The sequence below is a fragment of the Triturus cristatus genome, chromosome 4_2 (genome assembly GCF_964204655.1).
Source record: "Triturus cristatus chromosome 4_2, aTriCri1.1, whole genome shotgun sequence".
Classification (NCBI taxonomy): domain Eukaryota; kingdom Metazoa; phylum Chordata; class Amphibia; order Caudata; family Salamandridae; genus Triturus; species Triturus cristatus.
In genome coordinates this window covers 831,894,399-831,914,238 of record NC_140586.1, presented here as the reverse complement: position 1 = coordinate 831,914,238, position 19,840 = coordinate 831,894,399, and the positions used below count along the sequence as shown (strand labels likewise).

Here is a 19,840-nt window from a genome sequence, read left to right as displayed (position 1 = left end):
TCAAATCAAAATATACTTTATTCGGCTTTAAAGTTAAAACCATAAAAGTTGCACAATTCCATACGATACAATAGATGACAATAAAAACAAAGGGAATTAATCCTATAGAAAAAGCAGCAGTATGTACATCTTGTGCAAAAAATTAATCAAGCAGATAAAGTACACAATGAAGGGTGCCTACCAACCTTAAAGATTTACTAGCTCTCCATACAGATCCTAGATCTCAATGAGGATTTCAGAAAGCCTACTATAAAAGATACACATTCTGGTTTCAACAATTGTAAATAAAGAGCTGGACGGACCTGGATAAAATTCCTCTTTTTTAAAAGAGGCGTCAAAAAATATCTGTGATGTACTTCATAAAATTTTACAGAAAAACATAGTGTAGCAAATTCTGAGGAGACACTCAGTCACAGCCACAGGATGCTAACACCTGACCTCTGCAACTCCCTTTAGGGGCAGCAAGCAACAAATGAAAATAATCTTAACGAAACCTGACCAATAAAAACCGTTCATGATATGAAAGTCGCCACAAAAGATAGGACTCAATGGATGGCGATGTTTTGAGCACCATGTGTTTGTGGACAGTCGATTTTCCAATTTCTGTAGCATCTCTACCGAATCTTTTTAGGGTAGTGAAGGTATACTTTAGAAATTCCACATCCGTCAATGTAATAGAATCAGGGTTTATAAAAAGGTCTGGCCTTCCCAGATCTTCAAAGCAATCCTTAATGTATTTTAACCATGGGATGCGTGTCATATGGTCGAGGCTCATGACTTCTCTTAATATCTGGTGATTGAGAGCTAGATCTTTATTTAGCCAGCAATTGAGCCAGAACAAGATTGGACGCATAGCCAAAGTATCCCTTATAAATGGCAACCCCAATTCTTTGTGTACCACCAAATTTGAAATTCTGCTAGGCACTCCTAAAAGACGTTTAAAAAAAACATTCTCAGCCACCTGTAAAGCATCAGTTGATACATAGCCCCAGATTTCACTCCCATAGCTGGCAACGGCAACACTTTTAGCCTAATATATTTTCACCATTGCCGCTATTGGGCACTTACCCATCTTTGCTGCAAAGTTAAAAATCGCGGCGTTCACCCTTGCTACCTCCCCTTTTTTCCTCTTAATCAAGGGCCCCCAGCTTAACCTATCATCTACCAAGACACCCAGGTAAGAGAATAACGTGGTCACCGGAACATTCTCATTACCCACTTTGAAAGGGTACTGTTTCTTCGGGCGAATCCCGACCTGCATTATATAAGATTTAGAGTTGTTGACTGCAAGGTCACGATCTTTTATGAAGCTCCGGAATGTATCAAGTAGGGTCTGTAATACCCTTGCCGTCCTGGCGACCAGGACCGCGTCGTCAGCATATAGCAGGACTGGCTGAGCCCGTCGCCCACGTAAGGGAAATCGGCCCCGGTATTTACCAGAGTTTTTTCCAGGTCATTAATATACAAGTTAAATAAGAAGGGGGCCAGGATACAACCCTGCCTACCCCCTCTCCATTTTAAAATCCCTGGATACTCTAAGATCCTTGGCAAATCGAATGTTGGCCTTTGTGTCCCTATGTAGATCCTCCAGGAAGTCAACCAAATTAGCCTCCACCCCCATGGCCCTCATGGATTGCCACAATTGCCCCCGATTAACACAATCGAAAGCAGAGGAAAGATCCATGAAGGCCATGTAGATTGTACCTTGGCGGGCGATTGTGTACTTCCCCAGGATCATATACAGGTTAAGGCACTGAGCCAAGGTGGACCGCCCTGGTCGAAACCCATACTGTATTTCAGAGATCTTATTCTCTGCCGCCCAGGAGGATAATCTTCCCAGTAGCACCACCCACAACCTTAACCACGGAATCAAGAAGGGAGATTGGGCGATAAGAGTACTGTTGCGATCGCCCTTCTTGAAGACCGGCACGATCGTCTAGGTGCCCCAAGAATCCGGGCAACCGGTCCTGGCTGCCGCATTAAGCACCGCCATCAGGACTGGGGCCCACAGGAGTGAATTTGCTTTAAAAACGTCCGGTAGAATACCATCCGGGCCTGGGTCTTTGTTGCATGTGAGCCCTGAGATGCCCTTCTCCACCTCTTTCTGTTCGAACATTAATGGAGCATTGGAGTTAGCCCTGCCGAGGGATTGATGGTAAACTGTGGGGCAGATGAAGATGGCTTGAAAGTGAGACACCCATTCATCCTCAGTTATATTGGTGCCTACATCTCCGGCCCCGCCCTTTCAAATCGGTCGGTTAATAATACCCCAGAACCTTGCACTGTTCCCCAAGGTACTAGCATCCAAAAGGGGTCTCCACATTTCCTCCTTCAATTCACTCTTACGGGTGGCCAAAGTCCGTTTGTACTCTAGACGTCGGGCACAAATCATATGTTGGTTTCTAGGGGTAACATTTAGGGCCTCTTTTAATTGTCTCACTGCCTTAGAGCAGAGTGAATTGGAACATCTAGGATCAGGTGACCCCGTCCTATGTGAAGGAACACGTAGGAGTGCCCCGACCTTGGTTGTGATAACATCAAAAGCCTTAAGAATATCCCCCGAATTGGGCTCAATTGACATACAAAAAGCTATTTCTGATGCACAAGACTCTTGGACTTTGCCGTAAAAAGAATCCGGAGAAATCTGCAACCATTTTAAACGGCGATTTCCCTCCACAGGTCTCATCATGCCCGGGGCCATCACCCTGGCTTGTGTTGATAGTAGCCTACCATCCAAGTACGTACAGACGGGGTTATGATCACTAAAATCACTAACCATAATTGTGAACCTGCAAAAACTAGACTGTAGACCAGAGGAGATCAGGATATGGTCTATAAAAGAACCATTACTGCATCCTTTAAAAGAGGGGACGGGCTGTGTGCTAAAGGGAGCAGATAAAGATATTGAAGATAACCAGTCCAATTCATTTAGCTAATTATTCAATACGTGCCCCTGGGCAGAGTGCACGAAATAAACCCCGCATCCTGGCACATCCCAAATCTGCCATGCTTTTGATTTTAGGATCACTACAGGGATGAATATCAAAGTCACCTGCCACCATAAGCTTATATGCAACAGTGCCACAGGACTGTCTTATGAAGCAGCCCAATTGGACAATCTTACTGTCCCTGCCCACTTGTTTCATTATAAAAATTAATAATGCCCATGCTGTCGTTTCCTCTCCTTAGGACGATTGCTTGAAATTCCTTATCCGTAAGGAGTTGCTGTATCCTACAGGGCACTGCCAACGATATACAGATCACCAGCCCACCCCTAGCTCTACCACATGGAGATGGGGAAGCGGGAACAAAGAAGGCTTTATACCCCTCCAAGAACAGGTTACAGTTCACAAGCCAGGTCTCCTGGAAACAGATCACAGGATATTGTCTGATGAACTGCATCCATATAGGGTCATGAAATTTTCCTGTCAGACCTGCAATGTTCCATGACAGGCTATTGTACAAGTCTCCACTTGCGGTCATCCCTTGATGTATAACTGGTAAAGGCACCTGCTGCAAGGAGCTAGACTTCCTAAGTGTCGCCATAGCACTGGGCACAGCATTTTCCCTAGTGATACGTGGAGACCCTTGTTGAGGTAATATATCCCCCACGGGCTCAGTGATTTTCTTTAGTCACACTCATCCAATCTGGATAAAACTGAGAATCTGTTAGATAACTCTACCCCAGTAACAGGCTGGTGCCCAGTCCACCGGAGAAAACCCCCCTGAGATAAAAGCTGGTTAACACCCAGGTCCACACCGGGTCTTTGAGACCACCTGTCACATGGTATACTAATATTTGTGCGCCTAGTATGGACTGTCTTGTAGAAAAACCCCAGCGGGAGGACCTGGATAGCAGAAACGCGCTGTGAATGGTCATAATAAGCATCCTGTAAAATTCTATCCACTAGAGAAGGGCTGTTAAAATTCACAACAATACAATCACCCCTGCCAGGTTTTCTCGAGCTCCCTAGCCAGCCCACCCGACGCACCATGATATTACGTTCCACCATTGGGCCCACAGATGTATTATTAGTATAAACTTTTTGGGATTTATAATTATTAATGCCACCGGTCTGTTGTGTGTGTGTAGGGACACCACTCTCCTTATCAACAATAGCAACATCGGGGAGGGGGGGAAGTGGCCTATAGGAGGTCACACCAGAAGTTCCTTGTAAGGGAAGTGAGGCTTTGTTAGGCTGTGAGTCAATACCCAGCCCTAGGGACAAGGGTAGACTTGGTGTTTCCATAACAGCTTCCATAATAGGGCTAATAGGACCATCCACACGTGAAAATATACAATTTAAAGGAGATCTAGAGAGATGCCTGTTCACTCATTGTCTAGAACTAAAGCAGCTCTTGTTAAAGCATCCATGGTTGTGGCACCAGCCCTAGTTACAGCTTTAGAACCTTCTTGACTTGAGTCTTCCGCCTCCCCATTGCACAGTAGAGAGATAAGCCCCCCAAAACTGAAGCAGGAATATCAACACAGCACTTAATACATAGGGTAAAATGAGAAAAACCGTATCAACCTCAGAAGCAAAAAAAAAAAAGTTACTGGGCCCTACCATACAGCAGACCAGTTTAAATGAAATTGACTATACACTTCTCCTAATGCCCTGCCACAGGAAAGACAAGGAACCAGTCCAATAAATTCAATTAAGTCCCACCTTTGCGAGCACAACAATAAGAATCAAGGAGGGGGGCCCATCCCGTCCTCCTTCGGCCCCTTACGGGCACAGATGGGCCCGCCCTTGACCCGGGCGCGGCCGCGCGCGTCCCGTGAAGCGGGTGCCGCTGGTGTAGTTATGCGCCTCCTGGCGCGAGAATTGCAGCGGCAGCACCGGGATCAGTCTGGGGGCTGTAGACCTCCCCCGCAGGCAGGCAAGTAACAGGCAGGCTGTGTAGCGCGGGTCCCGCGGAGCGGGAGCCGCGGGTGAAGTTATGCGCCTCCTGGCGCGAGAATTGCAGCGGCAGCAACGGGATCAGTCTGGGGGCTGTAGTCCTCCCCCCGCAGGCAGGCAAGTAACAGGCAGGCTGTGTAGCACCTGGTCCCACTCCACAATTTTGTGGTTTAAGTTGCACAACAGCTTCCTCTAGAAACGGCGTTGTTTCCAGAAGTGAAGAAAGACGCTTGTGACGCCCTGGTGTATCTTTGTTTCCTGTCACACAAGTATCCCTTGCACGGTTCTACTTGCTTCCCGTTTGAAACGGTCTGGTGGGAGGGCTTTAATCTGTTGACAGATGTCACATTTAAGGATAAAGTCCCTGGTCTGTTTAGTTAGACCTGGCCACCAATAGTGCTGCTTCAGTAACGAGACTGTAGCAGTAACCCCTGTGTGAGCTGAACCCAGACCCTCGTGTGCATCTAGTATTAGTCACAATCTGCAATCAGTGTTTGGTATTACTCTATCCACCACTCCTGGATTCTGAGCTTACGGAATGTTTAGTGCATCTAACCTGTAGGAGTACTTTAGTAGAAAACCTTTCGGCAGGTGGGTGTCGTTGAAGGCCTCATTGACAGTCACCATGATGTCTGTCTAATCTTGTACTTGAACGAGTGATTGCAGCAATGGTAGTAGTGCGGGCTGATGCCTTAGCGGCTTCATCCGCCATGGAATTCCCTTCAACGTGAGTGCCAACACACTGATGACTCAATGTGTGGATAACATGAGCCCGTGGCAAGCATTCTTTCGGCTTTACCACCTGTTCACAAAGCATCTTGTGCTTGATTATGCAAACTTTTGAATCTTGAAATCCATTCAGGCCCCAATAGGGAAGATATTAAATATAGGACTGGACAGAGTAGTATGAATTAGAGTGTAGGGAATGCAGGATCCATGTTTTGTAGTGCCAGTGTCGGGGCTTTGAGCCTCTGCTAGCTGCCCTGTACTGTCCCCCAGGGAGTGCATGTTTTTTTTTTTTTTTCCAGGACGGAACTTTGTCATACATGCGCCCCTTAATGATTGCGCATGCCACGAATATTGGTGTTGTGTCCATACGGCAGGCTGAGCAGATCCATCAGTATAAATTATGTATTCATATCCATCTAGAGGCATTATTTCAATAGGCAAAGGATGATATTGTTTGTATTGCAGAAATGCTTGTTTGTGGTGTAGAATCGAATCTGTAGTGTACATCTGTTGCAGTGAGTTAACCCCTTTGCTGCTAGCCCGCCCGTCCCCCCCCCCCCCCCCCCCCCCCGGTGCTAATCCTTTTTTTGGCTAGGTGGGGGTAGGTCGCTCCTAGGCCCCTATAACTATTTGACCACATAAGGTATCCACGCCAAATTTGCGTCCTCTTCTTCCAACATCATTGGGATTCTAAAGGTACCCAGGGTTTTGTGGATTCCCCTGGAGGGGTCCCAGAAATTAGCCATAATACAGCAAAATTTTTGTTTTGGGGGGAAAAACGGGACAAAAGTGCTTCAAATGAAAGAGTTTGTGTTTTTACCCTGAAAATGGAATCAAAAAAGGGTTTGCGGTGCAGAAATCACCATTTTCCCAGCTTTTAGGGAATGATGGACTTTTGTCAGAGTACCAACTTTTTTATTTTACAGTTTTGGCATTTTTCTGGGACATTGCCTATTTTTGCTATTTTTTGTGCTTTCAACCTCCTTCCAGTTAATGGTAGAAATGGGTATGAAAGCAATGGATCCTGGAAAGCTATACATTTTTGCAAAGTAGACAAAATTCAGCAAGGGGTCATTTGTGTAGATCGTTCAAGGTTCCTTTATAGAAACTAACAGTTAAATATAAGAAAAATTGAAAATTAGTTAAACAAAAAAACAAACAGCCTTTTGTGTCAACGTTTTCACCTGTAACTTCTTCTAATTATGACAGCTATTTGAAAGCAATATACCGTTACATCTGCGGGACCTTACTGGTTGTGGGGATATATAGGACTTGTAGGTTCACCAAGAACCTGACGAACCCAGAGCCAAAAACTGAGCAGCGACTTGCAATGGCTTTTTATTATATAGCGGGTATATAGCAATTATTCTGGGAAAATGTATACATGGAAAAATTGGTATGAAAGACACCTATGTTTTTCTGAAATGGGAACTAAATATAAAGTTTAGAAACAGTAGATATTTGCACATTTCCGAAATTGGGAACACTCATACTAGCATGAGAATTATCATTTTTCAAAATATTATCTTTTTTGCACATTCTTTCATTTGGAAGGCAGAAATGCATTGAAAGTCAATAGGTAATAACAGTCAGTTGCTTTACAAGCCTGACTTTCCCTAAGTCTCCCGATTTAAAATGGTACCTCACTTGTGTGGGTAGGCATAGTGCCCACGACAGGAAACGGCTCAAAACACAACGGAAAACACCACATTTTCACAATGAAAAATTACTCGTTTTTTGCAAAGTGCCTAGCTGTAGTTTTTTAACGCTAGCTCTGCCGGCACCTAGGGAAACCTAGCAAACCTATACATTTTTGAAATCTAGACACCAGGGGAATCCAGGATGGGGTGACTTGACTGCCTCCCACCAAGTTCTGTTACCCAGAATCCCTTGCAAACCTAAACAATTGCCAAAAAAAACACATTTATCTCACATTTCTGTGGTGGAAAGTTCTGAAATTTGCGTGGATCCACAAATTTTCACCCACCCCGCGTTCCCCAAAGTCTTCAGAGAAAAATTGTTCCTCACTTGTGTGGGTAGACCTAGTGTTCTGGACAGGAAACGGCGCAAAACGCAACATGGAGACGCCACAATTTCACAGTGAAAAATGACCCTTTGGCAAAGTGCCTAGGTGTCGTTTTTGAACCCTAGCTCTGTCGACACCTAGGGAAACCTACCAAACCCACCCATTTCTGAAAACTAGACACCTGGCCGATTCCAGGGAGGTATGGCTTGCGTCGATCCCCCCCCCAACGTTTCCTTACCCAGAATCCCCTGCAAACTATAAATTTAGCTGAAAAAAATCTTTTTTTCGCACATTTTTGTGTGGGAAAGTTGTCGCATCACCGGGCTCACACAAATTTCCTACCACCCAGCGTTCCCCCGGGACTCCCGATAAAAATGGTGCCTCACTCGTATAGGATGTAGCATCAAAATGTGTTGGGCCCTCTCCTGTCGCGGGTACTTGGGTCTCCCACATGAGTGAGGCACCATTTTTATTGGGAGACCCTGGGAAACGCTGGGTGGTAGGAAATTTGTCTCAGCCCGGGGATGCCACAACTTTCCCACACACAAATGTGTGAAAAAAGTGATTTTTTGGTTGTGAAAATTGAGGTTTGCAGGGGATTCTGGGTAAGGAAACTTTAGGGGATCCACGCAAGCCATACCTCCCTGGAATCCCCTGGGTGTCTAGTTTTCAGAAATGTGTGGATTTGGTAGGTTTCCCTAGATGGCTGCCGAGCACGGGCCAAAAACCCAGGTGACAGCTGCATGGGTGTATGACTGGATGTGCAAGTGTCTGTAACTGGAACTGTGACTGGCTGTATTGGTGAGTAGATGCGAGTGTGTGTGTGTGTGTATGTGAGTTAGTGGCTCTTTGGGTGAGATGATGCATTACTGGCTGTATGGATGAATGACAAGATGTGAGTGTATGGGTTCTTTGAATGAGTTTGTTAGTGATTGTGTATGACCTGTTTTATGGAGGTGTAAGTCGGTGTCTGTTTTTCTCTGAATGTCATCAGTGAAGTAGTTTCAGATGTCATCAGTGATGTCATGAATGACGTAATATGTGAGGCTTTAAGCAGTGCATTGCGAGTTAGTTAGCTCAGCTAACTATAACTGCTGAGTTTCTCTGGTTTTGTACGAGTGAAATGCCAGCCTAACTAGAACGTCTTTGTAACGTTTTTTTTTTTTCAGTGTATTACTAAGGTTTTTTTAATGCTAATTCCCAACTATAATGTCCCTGTAATCTGTTTTTTTCCAGTGTATTTCTAACTTTGTTTTCATTATATTTCATAACTAGAACATCCCTGTGTTATTTTTGTCTATAATTAGTTATTGAACATTACATCTGCATGGTGCACCACTTAATCATCTTATTTCAAGATATTTTTGATTTTCATGATGTCAAGATTGCCAAGGACACACCGCGAATATCACGTTTTTTTTTTTTGAAATATTTTTATTAAATTTGCAAACACAAAAGAAAATAAACACCACTCATCGATCTTCAGGCGTAGCATGAGGTTACTCCAAACGGAATTCAACAGTGCAGTATAGTTACAAGTGAGACATAAAGACATTTCATACGTAGCATATCGTCGTTCCCAGCCCGAACCAGTGCATCCGACAAGTACACTACTCTTGGTCACTGAGTTCAGCATCTTGACGCGTCTGGTGGGGGCTCACATATATTCCCTCTGTATACATTCCACCCACTCCACACCTGGGACCATTTCCGGGGGCACCCTCTATGTATATATACCGATTTTTCAACCACCATTACTTGGTCCATGTCACGTATCCATTGCGCCAGGGTAGGCGCCTGCCCCGAACCCCATCGCTGGGCTATATTGCGTTTTGCCAGCATAAGCCCTAACGTCACCCATAGCTGCGTCATTCTCTTATGATCAGTTTGTTCCCATATGTTAAGGAGACATCGCCGAGGCTCAGGGGGTGTCACGATTCTGGTCACCTGGGAGAGCGTATGCATCACCTCCCTCCAGTAGACCGTGATGGCAGGGCATTCCCATATGGTGTGGAAGAAAGATCCCTCGTGGCCACAGTTCCTGAGACATTGCGGGGACTCCGCACGCTGTAGTTTAAATAGGAGTGTACGGGTGTAGTAGGTGCGGTGCAAAATTTTAAGTTGGACTAGTCTGAACTTGGACGATATGCCCACCTCCCTGGGGGACGACAGCGCGGACTGCCACTCCGTCTCATCTAAGTCCCCAAGTTCTGCCTCCCATTTACTCTTAAGGGTCAGGAAAGGATCAGGGCGATTATTTATTATTTTCCTGTATGTGAGGGACGTCGCTCTTTGAATAAGATGTTCTGTCAGGAGCCGGTCCTCTAGGGGCGATGACTCCGGGAGCCGTGTCCCCGGTGGAATCGCCGCCCGGAGAGTGTGGTGGATTTGTAAGTATCGGAATGATTCAGATTCAGCCAAGTCGTACTCCGTCTGCAATTGGGGAAAAGTGACCACCTCTCCCCGTTTCCAGAGGTCCCCGACCCTGGAGATACCGATCAGGTCCCATTGATGGAATCCCTTGGTGGTGCTGAGCACCCCGAGCCGTTTCGTGTCCCAGAGAGGCGTAGCCTGGGTAATCCTTCCGGCCCAGCCCATTGCGTGCTGTGCCGTGAACCATATCTGGAGGGTGTGTGACGCGGGCCCCTCCGGAGGGTGACCTTTTTTGGGGTTGTATAGGGCTCCCAACACCCCCTCCCCCCCCCCCCAGCAGCTGCCTATCCATGCGGTAAGCAGGGTCATCTTGAGGCGCATGGAGCCATTGGTTTATAATCATAAGTTGCGACGCCCAGTAATAGTTCTTGATATCAGGGAGGGCTATACCGCAATCGTACCAGCCACTGGTGAGCTTGTGTAGAGCTATCCGTGGTGCGTTGTCCTCCCATAGGAGGCTGGTAACCTCTGCGTTGATAGCCGTGAAATAGGAGGGTGCCACCGGGAAAGGGGTATTTTGTAGCATGTATAGGAATTTAGGGAGGGCCAGCATTTTGAAGAGCGAAGCCCTTCCCAGCAATGTCAAGGGCAAGGAGCGCCAGTGTTTGACGTCGGCACGTAGCCTTTGCAGGGGCTTCATTAGATTTTCAGCCATAAATTCGTCGCGATCCGCCGTCACATAAATGCCAAGATATTTGAAGCCATCAGAGGCCACTCGGATATTACAACTCCTCGGAAGGCGAGGCGGGGAGCCCTGGAGCATGTAAAGAATGGATTTCTCCCAGTTGATCTCATAGCCTGACCTCCTCCCGTACGATGCACATATGTCGAGGAGACAGGTAATGGAGCGTGCCGGCGAGGCAAGGTACAGGAGGACATCATCGGCGTATAGGGAGATACGGTCCTCCCATCCCATCGTCCATTTGAGGCCCCGTATCACAGGGTCCTGTCGTACCCATGCCGCCAAAGGCTCTAGTGCCAGCGCAAAAAGGAGCGGAGAAAGGGGGCACCCCTGTCTCGTCCCCCGGCCCAAAGGGAAGGCGTCCGAGACGTGGCCGTTGACTACTACCTGCGCAAGTGGCTGGGTGTAGAGAAGCTGGATCCACGCGCAAATCTTGGGGCCCAGTCCCATGTGACGAAGAACAGCAAACAGGAAAGGCCATTCTACCCTGTCGAACGCCATCCGCGCATCTAGTGACAGGATGGCCGCGTCCTCCTCTATCGAGGAGCGGCACGCAACAATTCCATGTAGACGTCGTATGTTTAGGGAAGTGTTTCGGTGGGGCATAAATCCCGACTGGTCCGGGTGTATTAGGGTAGAGAGGTATGGCTGTAGTCGTGTCGCCAGCACCTTGGCTAGGATCTTCGCCTCAGCATTCAGTAATGAGATCAGGCGGTAAGATGAACATTCGTGCGTCGGTTTGTTAGGTTTCGGGATCGCCACTATCGTGGCCATCCTCTGATCGCGGGGGAGGATCCCGGTCCATAGACCGTCCCTATACATGGCTAGCAGGTGCGGGACCACTAGGGAGGAGTTTTGTTTATAGTATTCAATCGGGAATCCATTAGGCCCCATCGCCTTCCCGGTGCGGAGGGCCAGAATCGCAAGTGTGAGCTCCTCAGCCGTCAGGTCCGCATCCAGGGCCGCTACGCCCGAAGGGGGCAGTCGAGGCATTGTGATGTCCCGAAGGAAGAGCTCATTGTCTGCGACGGTAAAGGAGGCCTCCGGAGTGTATATCGTTTTGTAGTGGGCCGCGAAAGCCCCAGCTATTTGCCTGGGCTCCGAGGTAAATTCCCCGGTTCCGAGCTGAATCCGGGCCACCCACCGCGCCGCACGTTCCCCTCTTTCCAGCCATGCCAGGAGTTTGCCGGCTTTGTCCCCTAGTTCGTAGATCGTATGGTGAGTTGCCACCTGTTTAGCGCGTGCTGCCTCCCAAAGATGGGATCTGTATTCCTGCTGCGCAATGCGGACTTTATGTGCGGAGTCCTCGTCTGCCTGCGTGGCATGAAGCGCTTCCGCCTCACTCACCCCTTGCTCGAGCTCCAGCACAGCGAGTCGCTGGGTTTTCTTGTGCGCCGTAATGACTGAGACGGACTGCCCTCGTAGGACTGTTTTAAAGGCCTCCCAGAGGGTTGCTGGGCTCCCGACAGAGTCAGTGTTTTCAGTGAAATAGTGTTTGCCCGCCGTTTTAAGGGTATTACTGATTTTAGGGATTTTGAGAAACCCGGGGTGAATCGGGAATACGGTGCGGTTACAGCGGTCGACGGTAGCAAACGAGATGACCACCGGTGAGTGGTCCGAAATGCCCCTAGGGAGGTGTGATACTTCAGTCATCCCTTTGAACCCAGCGGGTGATGTGAAGATATAGTCTATGCGGGAAAGAGTGTTGTGTGCTCCGGACAGGAAGGTGTACTGCCTCTCCTCCTGCCTATATGCCCTCCATGTGTCTGAGGCCCAGCGCCCCTGTAAATTCTCGAAGAATGGAGGTGTCACCGCCGTGCGCCCTGCAGGACGACCTATCAAGCGAAGGGTCCATAGTCGCGTTAAAGTCTCCGCCCATGACAAGCTCGCCCTGTGGCAGTGCCAACAGGAATTCACCCAATGCCCTGAAGGAGGTCTGGTGCAGTGTCGGGGGGGATGTAGACGGTCACTAAGTTGTACACTTTCCCCTCCCATTGGCAGGTCAGTGCCGCAAAGCGACCATGCTCCTCTCGACGAGAGTCAAGAAGAATCAGGGGGGAGCGTTTGTTGATCAGTATGCCCACCCCTCTGGATCCGGTTGTGAACTCAGAATGTATCGCCATCTTGAACCCCCATCTGTCCAGGGCTTTGGTGGTAGTGCCCACTAAATGTGTTTCTTGCAAGAGTGCCACCGCAGGCCCTCTACGCTTAAGATACTGCAGCACTAATCCCCGTTTGATCTTGTCCCCCAACCCGTTAACGTTCCAGGACAGAATACTGAAAGAAGGACAGCGCTGCTGTGTATGGACGTCTAGTAGTTTAACATTAGTCTCTGGTGTCATAGTGGGTGACGCCATATTCGTGTATGGATGCGGGAGATGCGCACGGTCGTGTGTCGCCCTTGTGTGCCTGCACATGTCTAACAAGCCTAACAGACCAATGAGTAGTTGACAAACCTAAAAGAAAACACAAACCAACATTCCGAGAAAACCCCATACCCCCCACCCCCCTCCCTGCCTCCCTGCCCAGCGGATTTAGAACTACCCGCCACCCCAACTCAGCAGAGTGCTTAGTTCCCATTAACTTGGTACTTGCGTGTGGGGGGAAGCCGCTCACAGTCCCGCCGCCGATCCCCACACCATATGTTCGTCCCTTCATATATCCAAATGTACGGTGAGTCAACAAGGTCAAGAATCTGCAGCCCCTGTTCGCCTCTAGGCCTCATTGGCCGCCGGGCGCACCCAGGCCAGGCCCATCCACCATCCCCAACGATGGCTGTTCGTGTATAGGCTCGACTTCAAGGCACGCCATCCTCTGCTCTGGACTCCTCGACATCTAAGTTCCTAGGGGAGGCGGAGAGGCCGCCAGGGGCACGCTCCGTGCGACTTTTCGCTCTCGCTGGACGCCATCCCTCAAGCCACTCCGACACCTCTGCAGGCGATGCAAAGAACCATGTGCGACCCTCAGCCTCTACCCGCAGCTACGCCGGGAAGAGCATGGAATATTTAAGTTCTCGAGTCCGGAGTTCGGCCTTGACCGCTGTGAAGTCTCTTCGCTGCCGCATCACTGTCGCTGTGTAATCCGGATAGAGGGTGACTGTGCTGTTGTCCACCCGGAGTGGGGGCGCACCGCGGGCCGCCTGGAGGATTGCATCGCGGTCACGAAAGTTGAAAATGCGGGCCAGGATCGGGCGCGGGGGGGCCCCCGGTCGAGGCCTACCACCCGGTACTCGGTGCGCCCTTTCTACCGAGAAGAATTTTGAGAGCCCACGAGGCCGCAGCTGTTCGGTGATTAATTTTTCCACAAAGAGGTCCAAAGCCGGGCCGCGTTTTCTCCGGTACGCCAACGACCCGGACGTTGTTTCTTCTGGACCTGCCTTCCTGGTCATCCAGCTTGGCCAGCAGCTGTTTTTGCACCTGTTCGAGAGTTTGTATGCGTTTCTGATGGTCGGCCGTGTCATGGGTGAGGGTTGCCGTGGCTGCCTCAACTTCGGTCAGTCTGGAGTTGATTTTAGCGACATCAGCCCTGAGGAGTGTAACCTCCGTGGAGATCGTGCCGATCGAGGCCTGCATCTGGGTCAGCGTGGCCATGACATCCGCCAGCGTAAACTCCGCAGTCTTATCCGGGGGGGGGGGGGGGTCGCACCCTGGTCCTTGAGGAATGCGTACTTCTCAGGCTTCGCTTGTGCCCCTCCGCGGTGGCCCTTTCCCCCCATGTTGTCCGGCCCTCGCCGTGCCCGCACCAGGCCCGCCTGGGCCCAGGCGACCCGGGGTGTGCATGGCACGCGTGCGGGGTGAGCCCGGAGATGGCTCCGCTTGCTTCCGGGGAAGTGAGATGTCGCAGATAGGAGTTGTGGAAGCGCCCACTCTGGAGTCCACAAAGCGCTCGGGCCGTGCCACTCGAGGCAGAATAGACTAGTATGGTTTGTCTTTCGGGCCGCTCCTTGCAATGTCACTGCTATATGCAGGGCCGGCTGGGCGTTAAGGACTGCGCAGTCTTCCAGGTGCGTTATCGCCGGCAATAATATCAATCTGAGCGCCTACGACCCATCCACTGCGTCCCAAATGTCACAAGCATACAAGCAGCAGCAGACCACGTGATGCAGGCCAGGCGTACCAGGGGGCACGACTCCTATCGGGACGAGTGGCCCGAGACTCAGCGGTGGTTGCGCTACCTCTAGACGCCCACTATGTCCGTCCCACGCAGCAGTGTTGGTCGAAACTGAGGCGGTCCGAGTCCGGACGAGGCAACGTCCCCCCCCCACGAGGGCAATGCCCTCCTCTCGTGGCGTCTGAGGGCAATGTTCCCGGGGGAGACTCAACCCCAGCCGGGGCTCGGGAGAGGTCCGATGCTTCAAGCAAGAGTCCGGCAGTTCTTGGCACTATTCCCCCCAGGGCCTTATTTATAGCTTAGCGCTCCCTGCACCAGCCCACTCTCTACGCGGGCATCATCCGGGGCGCATCCGGCATCGGGTGCGCACTGTCTCTCTGGGCGGGCGCAAAATGGCTGTAACGCGCACCTTCTGGGTTCCAGGGTAGTCCGGGTGGGAGCGCAGTCCACTAACCTCTACGTCGAAGGCCCCTCTACGACGCCTCCACCCCGACGCAGGCCGCCTCGTGGCTCAGATCTCGTTCCAGGTCGCCGCGTCCAGGCCAGGGGGGGATGGGGGGGGACACCGAGACTCCCCTCCGAGCTCCCAGCACGTCGATCAGGCTCCCTCGCTCGTGAAGTGGGGACCGGTGAAAACCGCAGCCAGAGCGGGCAAAGCCTCGTCCCCCCCTCCGCAGGGACCAGGAAGGGGCCAAGCGAGTCAGGTCTCCGCAGCGCCGGGGACCGGCTTGCTCCGAAGTGCCGTCCCGCACGCAGGGCGACGCAGCTCCGCCCCGAGGTCACTCCAGCCCGGGGAGCCGCGGCCCAGCGCTCCGCCTGCAGGTAAGCCCCGTAACTTCGGATTGGGGCGGCCAAGGGGGCCCGGAGTCTCAGCGTCGGGATGCGGAGGCACTCAGGCACAAGGATACAGCTCCCATATGTCGTTTGTTGGTGAAGGGTAGTCGGATATTTTCAGGATAGACTGGCGGCGTGGAGGAGCTCGAGGCTCAGGCGGCCATCTTCATCGCGAGCCAAGCTCCGCCCCCCGAATATCACGTTTTTGACAGTGTAAGACACTTGTATTGACCGCCACCAGCACATGCAAAAATAACAAATATTCTATTGTAAACATTGCCTTTACCATTACTATATACATGCTTTAAAAACTTGTTTAAACTCCTCGTATGTTTGTATTGGGTTTCTTTAAATGCCATCTTTAAAACCCAAATAGCGCATGCAATTAAAAAGAATCCATTTTGAACACTACTTCTGTCACCAACGCCCCAATTTCTAAAACATGGGGTCAGAGTATCTCGACCTTGACCCCTTATGTTGGCTTTGACACAAATTTTGAGCCCTGGGATTCTTTTTCGATAAAATGGCGGCCGTAACTTTTTGTTAGGTTGCGTCCCGGTATTACTGGTACAAATGCACCCATATTTTGCGCCCCTATTTCTCGGTCCACACTGCACTGATCACCCCCAAACTTTCCACGATACACAGAACCTACAACTACCATGACACTTTTTTAGGAAAATTTCATGATTGGTCAAACGACGCCAAAGTTATAGGCAAGTCAAAAAATGCTATTCCTATGGAAACTAGGTCTTAACTATAGCTACCTACTGGCGACCGCCTGTAGGTTATATAGGTATATGTGTGTAAATATATATATATGTGTGTGTGTGTGTGTATTTGGTCTTGGGTTGCTTGTGTTCCAGTTCCGAGGACCTGGTTTGGCATTTGGCTGGACTTTACTTATTGGAACAGAATCAAGGCTGGTTTGCCTATGGGTGGATGCAATCGGAGGTGGCATTGTGGGAAAAAAGGGATGGACTTGGTTGTTGCCCCCTAGTGTCAATGACAGATTAATTCAAGCATCCCCTCCATTTTGTGTACATTTAGTGAAAGATGAATCTTTGGTGTCTCACTGGCGAGACATTTGCTTCAGTCATGGTCTGAGGACACAAGTCCAAAGGCACACATTAAAAGGATGGATTTCTTTCATCCACCTGGAGTTTATTTGCATCATTTTATTTAAAGCATTTTATGCTTAACGCATATAATTATCTAAAATAAATTCCCATGTATATTACCATAAAGATTTCTATTTAAAATGTAGTTCTAGCACTGCGTTGCAGAAATTCAATTACACGTCTTTTAAATTTCTTGCTACGTAACAGCGCCATTTGCTTCTGGTTATTGAATTTTGAGTGCCTATATCAGAAACGCCCCTCTGATGGTTTGAAGTCTTTCACTGGATCTATTTTTATTGTCTTTTTTTTTCCCTGGAATGATTTCAGCTTTTTTGGGTGTGGCAGAATTATGTAACATGTAAACCAATACCATATTTTGCTTTCCTTAGCTCGAAGAAAATCAAACATTGTAAAAGAGATGGAGAAAATGAAAAACAAGAGAGAAGAAAAGAAAGCACTTAACTCTGAGCTAAGAACTAAACGTGCACAGGTGAGGAAACTGATGAAAATGAATACCTAAAATACCCTACATGGCAGTATCAATTTTCAGCTAACGAGTGATTTCTGAATCACGGGGTCTTCATTTTTATGAAAATTATGAAAGTCCTATGGTCCTGCTATATATTGGAACAATAAAACCGTTTTACTGCATTTTCCAAAAGTCTTTCTTTTACTGATAATTATATCAGTAATATAGCAGATTAATACCCAGCTCTACACTGTCCAGTGCCTAGTAGGTTTGTCAAACCTGCCCCTAATTGTATGGTAGGGGCTGTATTTTTATTCGTGGTACTCATTTGTGAAGTGAGTTGCTAAAGTCGTTTACGGACTTTAATCAGTGGTTGGCCTTGTCAGTGATACAGAAGTGTGATTTTGATAGCCTTGTAAGTTTTACACCTGGTATGCTTAATTAGAGAGAGAGAGAGGGATATATATATATATATATATATATATATATATATATATATATATATATATATATATATATGGATATATATATATATATATATATATGGATATATATATATATATATATATATGGATATATATATATATAGAGAGAGAGAGAGGGATATAGAGAGAGAGAGGGATATATATAGAGAGAGAGAGCGATATAGAGAGAGAGAGGGATATATATAGAGAGAGAGAGCGATATATAGAGAGAGGGAGGGATATAGAGAGAGGGGGATATAGAGAGAGAGGGATATAGAGAGAGGGATATAGAGAGAGAGGGGGATATAGAGAGAGAGAGGGGGATATAGAGAGAGAGAGGGGGATATAGAGAGAGAGAGGGGGATATAGAGAGAGAGGGGGATATAGAGAGAGAGAGGGGGGGATATAGAGAGAGGGGGATATATATAGAGAGAGAGAGAGGGGGATATATATATAGAGAGAGAGGGGGATATATATATAGAGAGAGAGAGAGGGATATATATATATAGAGAGAGAGGGGGATATATATATAGAGAGAGAGAGGGATATATATATATATAGAGAGAGAGGGATATATATATAGAGAGAGAGAGAGGGGGGGATATCTATCTCTATCTATCTCTCTATCTATCTCTCTATCTATCTCTCTCTCTCTATCTCTATCTATCTCTCTCTATCTCTATCTCTCTCTATCTCTCTCTATCTCTCTCTATCTCTCTCTATCTCTCTCTATCTCTCTCTATCTCTCTCTATCTCTCTCTATCTCTCTCTATCTCTCTCTATCTCTCTGTCTGTATCTCTCTCTATCTCTCTCTATCTAGGTCACCGCGTAAATATCAAAGCTCAAAGCCCGAGTGCTCCTTGTATGTTAGGGTACTTTGAGCTTTGATATTTACGCGGTTACCCTGCCGCGGGAGGAGCACCACCCTGAGAGAACCGGGGGCCATGCGGTCTTTAATTATGGGCCGATATTGTGGGGCAGCAGCGTATGGATGTTGCACGAATCACGCACAGCGAGGCCCATCTGTGGGCTTGAAAGGTTGCCACCTGAACATTTGCGCAACGTGAGGCACTACAAATCCCACAAGCCCATCCAGGTCGTGCATCTATGCAATTAAGGGGGTGGTGCCCTAAGCGCTTTTTCCAAACTGCCAAAGCCTCTGAAGAGAAGTGGGGACACTTCGAAACGCGTCAGGCATCCAGGGCAGTTTTGAACAGTGAAAGGAATTGTTGTGTTGGAGGCGTGCTTACCTATCAAGGCTCCTTGTGTGCAGCTGAGGCCCGAGTGCGCCTTGTACGTTAGGGTACTTTGAGCTTTGATATATATATATATATACATATATATATATGTGTGTGTAGATGTAGAGAGAGAGAGAGATGTAGAGAGAGATGTAGAGAGAGAGAGATGTAGAGAGAGAGAGATGTAGAGAGAGAGAGATGTAGAGAGAGAGAGATGTAGAGAGAGAGATGTAGAGAGAGAGAGATGTAGAGAGAGAGAGATGTAGAGAGAGAGAGATGTAGAGAGAGAGAGATGTAGAGAGAGAGAGATGTAGGGAGAGAGAGATGTAGGGAGAGAGAGATGTAGGGAGAGAGAGATGTAGAGAGAGAGAGAGAGAGAGAGAGAGAGATGGAGAGAGAGAGAGATGGGTAGAGAGAGAGATGTAGAGAGAGATGTAGAGAGAGAGAGATGTAGAGAGAGAGAGATGTAGAGAGAGAGAGATGTAGGGAGAGAGAGATGTAGGGAGAGAGAGATGTAGGGAGAGAGAGATGTAGGGAGAGAGATGTAGGGAGAGAGAGAGATGTAGGGAGAGAGAGAGAGATGTAGGGAGAGAGAGAGATGTAGGGAGAGAGAGAGATGTAGGGAGAGAGAGAGATGTAGGGAGAGAGAGAGATGTAGGGAGAGAGAGAGAGATGTAGGGAGAGAGAGAGAGATGTAGGGAGAGAGAGAGAGATGTAGGGAGAGAGAGAGATGTAGGGAGAGAGAGAGATGTAGGGAGAGAGAGAGGGAGAGGGAGAGAGAGAGGGAGAGGGAGAGATGTAGGGAGAGAGAGAGATGGAGGGAGAGAGA

General features: G+C 48.5%; 1 protein-coding gene across 2 annotated transcripts in view; it reads left to right on the top strand.

The window, feature by feature from the left end:
* Positions 1–19,840, top strand: part of KIF2C (kinesin family member 2C) — a 1,365,901-nt gene that overhangs the window by 431,573 nt on the left and 914,488 nt on the right. For both annotated transcript variants that reach the window (XM_085602797.1, XM_085602796.1), the window contains one exon: positions 17,229–17,329. In XM_085602797.1, coding sequence (XP_085458923.1) covers positions 17,229–17,329 — 101 coding nt within the window. The remainder of the gene's footprint in view (positions 1–17,228; positions 17,330–19,840) is intronic.